Source organism: Antennarius striatus, chromosome 6 (assembly GCF_040054535.1).
Source record: "Antennarius striatus isolate MH-2024 chromosome 6, ASM4005453v1, whole genome shotgun sequence".
NCBI classification, from domain to species: Eukaryota; Metazoa; Chordata; class Actinopteri; order Lophiiformes; family Antennariidae; genus Antennarius; species Antennarius striatus.
Genome location: NC_090781.1, coordinates 25,515,579 through 25,526,757, shown reverse-complemented (window position 1 = coordinate 25,526,757; position 11,179 = coordinate 25,515,579). Strand labels below are relative to the sequence as shown.

At 48.9% G+C, this 11,179-nt stretch overlaps 1 protein-coding gene across 3 annotated transcripts; it reads right to left on the bottom strand.

The window, feature by feature from the left end:
• Nucleotides 1-666: 666 nt before the first annotated feature.
• meis3 (myeloid ecotropic viral integration site 3) lies at nucleotides 667-9,599 on the bottom strand. 3 transcript variants are annotated; one of them, XM_068317218.1, is made up of 13 exons: nucleotides 9,553-9,599; nucleotides 8,527-8,617; nucleotides 5,902-6,041; nucleotides 5,571-5,745; nucleotides 5,441-5,491; nucleotides 5,310-5,360; nucleotides 4,872-5,021; nucleotides 4,608-4,716; nucleotides 3,770-3,915; nucleotides 3,289-3,365; nucleotides 2,378-2,436; nucleotides 2,067-2,153; nucleotides 667-1,979 (listed from the first exon to the last, which is right to left on the bottom strand). In XM_068317218.1, exons 2-13 carry the CDS (start codon nucleotides 8,536-8,538, stop codon nucleotides 1,780-1,782), a joined length of 1,257 nt encoding a protein of 418 aa, XP_068173319.1. In that variant the 5' UTR covers nucleotides 8,539-8,617; nucleotides 9,553-9,599; the 3' UTR covers nucleotides 667-1,779. The 3 variants fall into 3 exon arrangements, with proteins under 3 accessions (XP_068173319.1, XP_068173317.1, XP_068173318.1); XM_068317216.1 differs by lacking the exon at nucleotides 9,553-9,599 and adding an exon at nucleotides 9,012-9,262; XM_068317217.1 differs by lacking the exon at nucleotides 9,553-9,599 and adding an exon at nucleotides 9,026-9,262.
• Nucleotides 9,600-11,179: the final 1,580 nt, after the last annotated feature.

Sequence of the window (11,179 nt, the reverse complement as noted above, 5' to 3'; positions counted from 1 at the left end):
TTCACCTGTTTTTAATGATTTCTACCTACTCTTTTTAATTTAATTTAAAATTTAATTTTAAAAAATTAGTTTTTTTTTAACCATTTTTCTTTTTTATATACTGATTATAATCCCTGCAAGGACATTTCTAATTAAATTCTAATTTTAAAATGTTTTTGATTCATCCTAAAGCTGTTTGAGCTTGTGTTGTTCTATTTCTTGTTTTACTCTCATCTATTATTTAATTTTCTGGTCTTCAGATTATTAAGTTTGGTTTAGTTTTCAATTTTTTAAAATACAGATTTTTCAGATTATTACATTTGGTTTTATTTGTTGTTTGTGGAGTTTATTTGTGCTCATTCTGTGACGGCACAAAACAGGCTGCAACAGTCAAATGTTGTCCTTCTAGATTTGATCATTTTATTTATAAGAACTCACCATAAAATTGCAATTTATTGTGCTGAGTCAGCAGCTTTGTGCTGACCACACACTCCAACAGGAAGTACACACTAACACGCTGGCCTTCATCACACGGTTCATCATGCTAACGCTCCAGGTTCTTTATGTACGACCAACAAATGACTGTTGCTGCTGTCGGAAATTTCACACACACACACACATACACACACACACACACACACACACACAGATGACCAGTGACAAGACCTAAAAAAAAAACCACTTTAATACTTTTACTGTTTTATCATCATCATCATCATCATTCAGAGACGTTTCAGCAGGACAGAGAGGAAGCTGAAAAGTTTCAAAAGTCCTTTGGCTGCAGCTTCTCCCCGTCGCTGCTGTGACAGACACATGTATTAGAAATGCTTACAAAGGAGTGTGTGTGCATGTGTGTGTGTGGGTGTGTATGCATGGCTTTCCGTGCAGTGTGTGTGTGTGTGTGTGTGTTGCAGGAGAGATCCTAAGGTAACGGGCGCCGGTGGGCGTCGTCATGAGGTCAGCGGTACGAGAGCGAGGCAGACAGGAAGTCATTCATCGTGTGGAGGAAGAGCGCGAATATTTCAAAACAAGCTCACATGAAGCTGCATCACACATAAATATAAAAATAGAATTAACAAAACTTTAAATAAAGTGTGTGTGTGTGTGTGTGTGTGTGTGTGTGTGTGTGTGTGTGTGTGTGTGTGTGTGTGTGTGTGTGTGTGTGTGTGTGTGTGTGTGTGTGTGTGTGTGTGTGTGTGTGTGTGTGTGTGACAGTCAACATGTGAAGGAAGACAGGAGGTGAAGAAGGCGTGTTCACAGGATCGGGTCCCGTCCGGTTACAGTCCGCGTGTCGTTTTGCAAAAAGGGACGAATAATCTGTCTGTCACTCGGATGTGACGGACCCACTCCCTGGGGTTCAGCAGGCATGATGGGAAATGTAGTTTAAAGCATGTGTCTCGCCCACAGGCCACAGCGGAGACCTCGGAGAGGAGGAAGCACTTCTACTCTGAAAGAGGTATGGCTTAAACAAGTAGGCCAGACTGTGTGTGTGTGTGTGTGTGTGTGTGTGTGTGTGTGTGTGTGTGTGTGTGTGTGTGTGTGTGTGTGTGTGTAGGAGTGTGGAACAGCTACATTGGGGTCAGTGTCTTTCAGTGGGGAATGTAAACTTCCAGAGCGTGTGTCTCTTTTTCTTTAAATAGTGTTCAGTATGCATCATTACACACACACACACACACACACACACACACACACACACACACACACACACACACACACACACACACACACACACACACACACACGAGCATACACACATTCATTCAGTAATTCAGTAACACACAGCCTGGCGCCCCCCCCCAGCTAGTGTGCGTGTATGTCCAGTCCCTGGGCGAGGAGCGGCTCGGCGGGGTGTGTGTGTGGCGGTGGGTGGAGAAGCATGGCGGCGTGGGGGTGTGGCCCCGGGTAGGGATGGAGGGAGCTCCCTGGGTGGGGGGGGTAGCCGGGTTGGGACAGCAGGGCGCCGGGGTAGTCCCCCTGGAGAGACGACATCCCCTGGAGACCTGCAGGGGGGGGTGTGGAGGATCAGCAGCCGTAAAGATCATTTATAATGTGAGTTTGTGAATTGTGTCCCTGGGGGGCCACCGTACCTGCAGCACGCAGCCCGAGGTGGGCCTGACCGTCAAGCCCGTAGCCCCCCAGGGCCGCTCCCTCTGGGCTGTAAGGACCACCCTGACCTGTGAGGCGACATTATCATGACAGGAATGTCACACACACACACACACACGTTCTTTACCACGTGTTGGCGGACGGATACGACAGCAGTGAGACCGTATCTCGTTCTTTACCGCGTGTTAACTTCTATATAATGAATTAAGCACAGGTAAAATCTGCGAGTCTATTGGTCGATCCAACTGGTATCTGGAGGATCTACTTCCTGTACCGACTGACAAACACCAACCTGAGCGATTTGACTGGTCAATCATTGGCTGGACTATCCTCCTCCGGGCGTTGATGAACCTGTGGGGGTGGGGGGGAGACATAAAGAACGAGTGAGAGAGAGAGAGCGGGGGGCGAGCGAGGCCCCCGTTAATGGAGAAAAAGGCTGACTGGAGACTATTAACCTTTTCCATTTTACAACCACTTAACCCTTTCAGGGGGCAGAGTAAATCAACGTTAGGGCAGAGCAGGTATTGGCCACACTGTGATAATTGATTGATCCTTATCGATCGGTGGACTGCGCGTGTGATGCAGGCGGGGCGTAAACATCATCAGCCTATAAAATCTATTATTTATAATCTCGCTGCAGGTTTTGTCAGATTGCGTTTCTTAATCGACGTCTGGAATCCAGAACTTCAACCTGACGACATTCAGAACATCATCGATCAGCCGAACGGAAACGTTTCCTCGTCACGCGCGTCGATCGTCCACGCGTCTGGGGAACGAATAAAGGAGTCAGCGCAGTAAACCATCTGATTATTGGATATTGATTTGCAATTCTGTTTTATGAACATAGAGAAAATTGATTTTTTACAGAGATGCAGGCTCGGGGGAAAAAAATGCTTAGCATGACATTTTTTTCCTCTTGAAGCTCGTCGGTAATAATCCGGATTATAATCCTGTTACCAATCTGTTTCCTTTCATTCCGTTCACATTTATTTGCATGAACGTCGTCAATAACGCGACGCTGAGGACACGGTGAGACTGTAGTGAGGTGTGACACGCACACGCCGTCACGCCGACGCGCTATTGATGCCCTTCTGCTAGATTGGAAGCTCCATTTAAACATGACAGTTTAACTGATTATTGATATCCGTGCTGATAGAATTATCATATTGATCGGGGGGGTGGGGGTGGGGGGGGTGCACTGACCAGTTGTTGACCTGTAGGATGGTCAGGCCTGTATCCTGGGCCAGCTGCTTCTTCTGCTCCTCAGACGGGTACGGGTGCTGGGTGGGGACGTAAAGAGAGTGTGTAACTGGAGGCTAACGCTAACGTAGCATTCCACAATCAAATAAATATGAGAGACAATTAAAAGTGAGGACCTTCACTCTGGATGAAGATCACAGACAGTCAGAACTGGAGTGGAGAAACATCTGACCTGCTTCATTTAGCAGCTAATTAGCTCGCTAACAGTTACTGGCTCCTTTCTACGGAGAACACACTCACGTAATCACTTAATCCTCTGATTTTTCATTTCATCTAATTGACCTCCATTCCTTTATAACCTCAGTTCTCCTCCATCTGCAGTAATTATTCTCCCTTACAGCTGAAGACGAGCGTCTGACTTCAACATTTGCACGTGAAACAGTTCCTTGTGACGGTGAGCAGCGTGTTGCACGGGCGTTCTCACCGACAGATGCTGGAACAGCCACGCTCTCATGATGTTCGTGGCCACTTTGGGGAAGATTCCTCTCTTCTTGTTGTTCCTGCGGTCCCGGTCGGACTCGTCCTCCTCTCCGGTGCTGGGGGAGGCCATCCCCCCGTCCAGACCGTCGCCTGCAGGATGAAGACGACGCTTCAAATGCTTTATTTCGTTTTACGCAGCTTCCTGTTTCATGCGTGAATTCTATCTGTTCAGCTTTTGGATGATTGGTTTCTTTTTGAGCTTTGAAAAAAATTGAATATTTCTACATATTTTGTGCAAAATGGATCCAAATGAAACTCCACCAGATTTCACTCAGAAACGTAACCCTTTACATTTTATTTATATTTAACACTCTTGGCCTTCCAGGATTTGGAGACTTCTACCTCATCATTTTTATATTTTTTCCCTAAAAAATACTGATATATACAATCAGATGCATGCATATGCATGTTGCATGCAAAAAATCAAAAATGACACAAATTAAAGCTCATATGTACAAATTTATGTTGAATTTTTTTCAACAAAGGTCCCATGAAGACCTTATTTTACAAAAAAAAAAATTTTCTGGTTCATGGGTCAGGTTTTAAAGGGTTAAAGGGAACTGGTGGGTCTTAACAGACAATTATTGTGTTATTATATAATATATATATTTTATTGAATTGTATTAACATTAATTGTCGTAAAAGTGGGCATTAAATACAAGCACACCTGCATTTTTGTTGTGCAGTATTTTCAGGTGCAGAACTTGTTTATGTTCGTGTGTGTGTGTGTGTGTGTGTGTGTGTGTGTGTGTGTGTGTGTGTGTGTGTGTGTGCGTGTGCACCTGTGTCGCTGCAGTTGTCTGCTGTGCTGAGCGAAGGCAGGCCACAGGTGCCCGGCGTTCCCAGCGGAGTCGTGGCGCATTCATCCGGCTCCCGTAACCACGACGCGTTCTGCAAGGAAAACAGGGGGGCGGTCGGACTCAGAGCGAAGGTAGGGAGGGCGGGGTGGTCGAATCCCCTCGGTAGGGGGGCATCGTGAAGCACACGCCATCAGGGGGCTGCAGCTGGACAGGTGAATGCTGGGACACTTTAACGGCTCGTCTCACCTGCTCCGACAGGCTGGAGCAGGATCCGGTGAAGTCCTCCATGTCGGACTTGGACCCCCCCTCGCGTTCATCCAGGATGAGGTCAGTGGGCATTTTGCCCTTCAGGCAGGTGATGTAGCGATGGCAGAAGTTATCACACAGGTCGTGCACCTGCAGAAACAGATTCATCACAGGTCGTCTCAGGAAAAACGCCTGAAAAGGTTTTGGTGGTCCTGGTGGTCCGTGGTGATACACAAGCTATTCCTGCCTGATGTCGTCATTCCTGGTGTTCACGCCGGGTTTTAACAGAAACAAACGCATGCCTTTCCTTTGGTATCATCAAATCCTTGCCAACATTTCCAAATTGTAGTGCAGGAATCTCCTTAAAGCGGTCTGGAAGTTCTAAACACTGATATGTTGGGTGTAAACAGACGTGACGTCTCGCCTCCGACCACCAACCTTCTCCAGCTCCAGCAGATGAAAACGGAGGACCTGGATGGCCTGGATCATCTGTGAGGGGGGGGGGGATGGAGAACATGTTACCCACACACTTCCCTCAGAGCGAAACACACTTCCTGCGTTCATCTCACCAGGTTGTCCAGCTCCGGGTTGGAGGAGAAGATCGGCTTCTCCGATCGGATCTGCAAAACCAAACCGGGACGCCGTTAGAGAGCCGACACCTGTAACGTCCATCGATCACTCGATCAATCGATCGATTACCTGTTTGGCGAAGGCGGCGATGTCGTCGTTGAAGGACTCCGAGGAGCAGACATCGCTGTGATTGGTCATTCCGGGGAGGTTGGAGGTGGCGGAGAGGGAGGCGGAGTCTCGAGGGGAGCAGGTGGCGAGCTCGCACTTCTCAAACACTAAGGCCAGCAGTGGGAAGAGTGGGTGACTGCACACACACACACACAGACACACACAGACACACACACACACACAGTTAACATACTACACATAAACACATATTTACCATAAATTAATCTGTTTTATCGGCGGTAAAAAAGCATCAAACTTTATTCGCCCCAGCTGACGTCTCACACACACTCACCCGTAGATCTGGTCTTTGTGGTGTTTGAGGGAGTCGGGGATGGTGGGTCCGTACTGCGGGGGAGGGAACGGCCTGACGTCGTCGCCGTAGCCCCCCACCGACATGCCCTCCGACCCTGAGTAGTGCACCAGCTCTTCATACTGAAACACAATTAGACAGAAAACATGAGACACGTCGGACATCTGTGGCCGGCGGACATTAAATCATATCGTGATTTTATTACGAGGCTGAGCAGTCGGGGGGGCGTGGGGGGTCAGGCTGGATTCCTGCTTGACTGTTGAACAGTTTGAATAGTTATTTCCATTCATATTAATTCTAAATAAATTTCTATTTTCAAAAAAATCTTCCCCCAAGCATTCTTTAGATTTGAAATAGTGAAAAAATGAATATAAAATTGCCCAAAAATGTGTTTAGTTTTTTCATGCATTTTGGAATTTTAGTGACAGACAATAAATCCATTGACTTTGGTTCTTCCAGAGGTTTAAAGGAGCTGTTCTACTATCTAAAGGTTGCACTAATAAAAATCTGATGGATTAATAAACATAAAAATGCAGCAACTCCAGCTCAAACGCAGATTTTTCTCCGTTCTTGGAAAGCAGGCGATGACATCAGAGGCAGCTGAGAGCTGCTAATGTCGTCTCCTCCCTCCTAAACACGCACCAGACAGGAGCCGTGCTGAGACGTCCCCCACCGGACTGGATCCCACACACACACACCTCACACACTCCCACAGCCACTCGTACACACACACAGCGTCATGAATATACATGTCGGACTGCTTTTCTTGTGTAACCGCGATCATTTGTGTAACGTTCTCTAGTCAGCATGTCTGCTGGATCAGAGGAGCATCATGGAGACGTCCCAGGGGCCCCGGGGCCGGATCACAGGCAGCACCTGCAAGGTGTCGCCGCCCAACACCTTTCACTTCTGTCATATATAAAATGATCATCTGCATAACACCTGGTTTCACAGCAGGGAGCCCCAAGAGGAGATGGTGAGGCTGGAGATGACCCCACAGAAAGGGATTCTGCAGTGATTAAAGTTTTGGTTTTTTTTAGTTTTTTGTCCTCAAAATGTCCCGTTTGAAATGAATTTGTGGAGGAGATAAATATTTGAATTTTAAATTGTGATAAAAGCAATTCATCTCCCCCAGCAGTGATGCAGGATCCCTCAAAGGAAGACAAATGGAACCGTCCAGCTTTGGGCGTTCACTCATTGTCTCTTCAACCAGGACCCGTTTGGGAACCACTGTCCTAAATGGTTATCACATTCTGCCTGTGTGTGTGTGTGTGTGTGTGTGTGTGTGTGTGTGTGTGTGTGTGTGTGTGTGTGTGTGTGTGTGTGTGTGTGTGTGTGTGTGTGTGTGTGTGTGTGTGTGTGTGTGTGTGTGTGTGTGTGTGTGTGTGTGTGTGTGTTTTTGAGTCCCATATGGCCCCCGGGATCACAGAAAGCACCTGCTCTGGGGCCCTGGCCCCCCCGGACACCTTCTAGTTTTTATGGAGGCCGGCTATTAACACAACCACCACTATCAGATTGCGCGTCTCTCTTTACGCACGGCGCGTATCGGGTTTCTGTGCGTCAAGCGGATCAAAGCGAACGAGTCGAGATGACAAATTCCACCAAATTTTCCCGGTTTTTCAGAAGTCCCGGATGTGGTGGACACACTTCAGAGGACACACTGATCATCACAACAAAAGTTCTTTGACATGAGAAATGTTCGTGGAGCCCCACGGACGCGTTAAGGCTGGAAGAAACATCCAGAACACGGAGAACCAACGTGGATGACGTCAAATAACAAGTCAGAGTCGGACAACCAGGAACTACCTCTTTAACAATCAATAACATTCTATTATTTAATCTGACACAAGTTTAGACTTTAATATAATCCAGATTATCTGAAATTCATTCCAATATATTACTGTCAATTAAGTTAAACTGCGAATTTTTTGGGGAAATGAAAGTGAAATAAATCTGCTAAATCTGAATTATTTTTAAAAACACATAAAATCCTGTTTGATTTGTGGAAATTAACTTAACGGAGAAGAAAAATACATTTTAAAAAAGCATCTTATAAGTGGAGTTTTGGTACAAACAAACTCGCAGAAAATCAATCAGATGTGTGTGTGTGTGTGTGTGTGTGTGTGTGTGTGTGTGTGTGTGTGTGTGTGTGTGTGTGTGTGTGTGTACAGTGATTTTCTGTCTGCTCATGTCTAATTGCTGTTTCTCCTCCATGCCTCTGAACCACTGTAGCACAAACACTGACCTACTTACGGAGTTGGAGCCGCATCTCCTTCCCTGCCTCCTAATGACCCGAACCCCCTCCCGCTGACAACAAGCCCCCCCACGACAGATCCACGGTGCTCCAAAGCGGATTAAACACCAGATCCCAATCGGAAGTTCTTCCCATAATTAGCCTGAAACCTCCAATCCGGGTAAAAACACACCCGACAGGAGTTGGAGAAGTTCTCCCCCGGGTGGACGCTCGTTTTCGGGCTCTGGTGCTCCGGTTGGGCCGGTTTCCGGTAAAACACCGAACCGGTTCTGGTCTGGTTCCAGTTGGCCCTCATCCCACCCCCTCATCCCGACCGGGGTGTGAACCCCCCCACCACCACCACCACCACCTACCCTCTTCTCCATGCGAGCCGACAGCCGGTCTCCCCCCGGAGACGTTGATGCTCAGCTCGGCTGCTCCAGCGAGCAATGCTCCCCCCTCCGCCTGGAAGACAAGAAACAGTGGATTTTAATGAACGTGTAAAAGCATCCAGAAAAAAAACACACACCGTGTGTGTGTGTGTGTGTGTGTGTGTGTGTGTGCGTGTGTGTGTGTGTGTGTGTGTGTGTGTGTGTGTGTGTGTGTGTGTGTGTGTGTGTGTGTGTGTGTGTGTGTATGTGTTCCCACGGAGCGCGTCGCGCTTTACGGTTTCCGTTACGACACGATGACGGGACCGGGGGACCGGGGGACCGGGGGACAGGGGGTCCGGGGGTCTAACGGGCGGTGAAATCCGCTCTGAACGGATCGCGGTTATAACGCCTCCATCCTATGAAACGCCATTGGCTGATGGTGTTCGGTAACGCGCGAGCCTTCCGGTAAGCGGTGTGAAATGTCCCACCGAGGCGTGTTTACCCCGTCCCGCTCGGGCCGCGTCCGTGTCCGGTGGACCCCCGCCCCCGGTGGTCCTGAGGCGGCAGCGGCGTCTCGCTGTGTCTCTCCCCCGCCTGTGCGCGCCTCTCGCTCCGCCTCGCTCCCGCCGGGATGCTCGGTGATGTGGGGAGACCAGACGCGTCTCTTCCCCCCCCCACTCTTGGCTCTGCTTTCTGGCTGCAGCACACGGCGACAGACTGGAAAATGTCACGGCTGGGATTGAGCGATGATGTTTTCAGCCTCCAGAGGAGGAGGAGGAGGAGGAGGAGGAGGAGGAGGAGGAGGAGGAGCGGTGATGGTGCGCCGTGCGCGGGGAGGTTTCAGAGGGTCAAAACGCGACGGGGTCTCTTGGCCCCCCTCCCGCCCTCTCTCTCCCTCCCTCCCTCCCTCCCTCCCCTTTTCTCCTCCTCTTCCTCCTTCAGGCCTTCCTCCTTATCACAAACACAAAACGCCAGAGAAGAAGACCCCCCCCCTCACCCCCACCTCTCTATTGTGCTATCTGGGCTCACCTCGGAGCTGGTCCCGCTCCTCCATCATCACGCCCTCCTCTCTGCGCCGGATCGGAACCATCTGAGGAGAAAAGAATCGGGGTTCGACCCGGATGATCAATAAATATGATCAGAATGTGTGAAGAAAACATTAAAGCATGGGAGTCAGGTTGTTTATTTATTCTCAGATGAAGGAATAAACAAACAAACAAACAAACAGCAAAAGCGCTGGAAAAAGCTGCGCGTAACGGGCGCGGAGATAAAGTAGTTCCTCAGCGCGGATCATAAATAAGTCCCAGCGCGGGATGACAGGAGGGTTGCGGGCTGATAATAGCTTTCAGAGTGTTTTATTGTTTGTGTTGACGGGCCCCCGACGGGCCCCCGACGGGCCCAAATGGCCCCTCCGGTGTGTTGATTGGTAGAAGTGAGAAAACAAAACGGTTTTTGTGAGAAAGTTTCATCTTCACGGGGCTTTCACGTGTTCGTGGCGCGTCCGCCCCCCCAAGGCTTGTTTTGTAAATGACACCCAAAGAACACCATCACTGTCCCCGGGGGGGGGCCCCCGCTGCCAGGGGCCAACAGGCGGCTGCACTTCAATCGGCCCCGGCTTGGCGGGGTGCAGCGGGTCCCGGTGGGCGGCAGGGAGTTTGACCGTGGGGCGGTTTGTGGGGGTCCCCTGCACCGGCCATTCCAGTCTGGGGGGGGCTTTTAACTCCGCAGGGCGCTGGTTTGGGTAAAGGGGTGATCACAGTGCCCCCCCCATCCCGGTATTAGAGCCACGAGGTGACCCCACGCTTGTTTCCACGTTGTTAACAGGTTCAATGAAGGATTAACGCGCATCATCCAACAGCTGACTCCACGGGGGGGGGGGGGGGGGCACTGAGTGGGAATCCCTTCTGGGGGGGGGGCACTCCTCCATCCGAACCATCCGTTCCGTGTGTCTAAACACGCAGATTCCACGCATCTCCATGACAAACAGAGGCTTTTGTTTTCACCACCTGATTTCTCTCCTGTGTCTGGTGATGACGTCACTTTTCGTCGATGACGTCACATGACGTAAATAATCTCTATTTAAAAACACATTTTGTGGAAAGTGTTTGCCAACAGCAAAGTTGGAATTGGACCGGGGTGAGATGATCAACAGAGGAGCTGCTGGGGGTGGGGTGGGGGTGTGGGGGGGGGGGGTTGTCTCCATTTACGGTCAGAGCTGCAGGGGGGGGGGGGGCATCAGAGCCAAACACACCGTTATCTTTATGGAGTCTTTAAAGTTAATGGAGTCGCTTTAACAACATATTTAACATTGATTCCATCATCATCAGTGTTGAGCTCCTCTGATCCCACAGAGGAGCCCGCCGGGGGCCGTGGAGCGGGGGTCAGACCCCCAGGACCATTTACAGGTTCAAATCACGTCACAAGTTAATCTGGAAAATTTTAAAAACAATAAAGATTCCAACACGATTCTGAGTTCGGGGGTAAAGCTGAGCTTTAAAACGCTTCACCTGTATTTATTATATACACGTAAATATATTATATACAAGTACAAATACAGGTAAATACTCAGTTTGTGTTGTTAATCGGTTAATGAATCTATTTTTTTAAGTTGGCAAACATTTACATTTTATTTTTTAATATAGTACAGAGAAAAAAC

Excerpts from the sequence above, each read along its gene's own strand:
- meis3 (XM_068317218.1), bottom strand. Across the intron at positions 2,154-2,377 it reads TGACCAGTCAAATCGCTCAG|GTCAGGGTGGTCCTTACAGC; the intron begins GTTGGTGTTTGT and ends GTCGCCTCACAG. Across the intron at positions 1,980-2,066 it reads CCTCGGGCTGCGTGCTGCAG|GTCTCCAGGGGATGTCGTCT; the intron begins GTACGGTGGCCC and ends CCCCCCCTGCAG.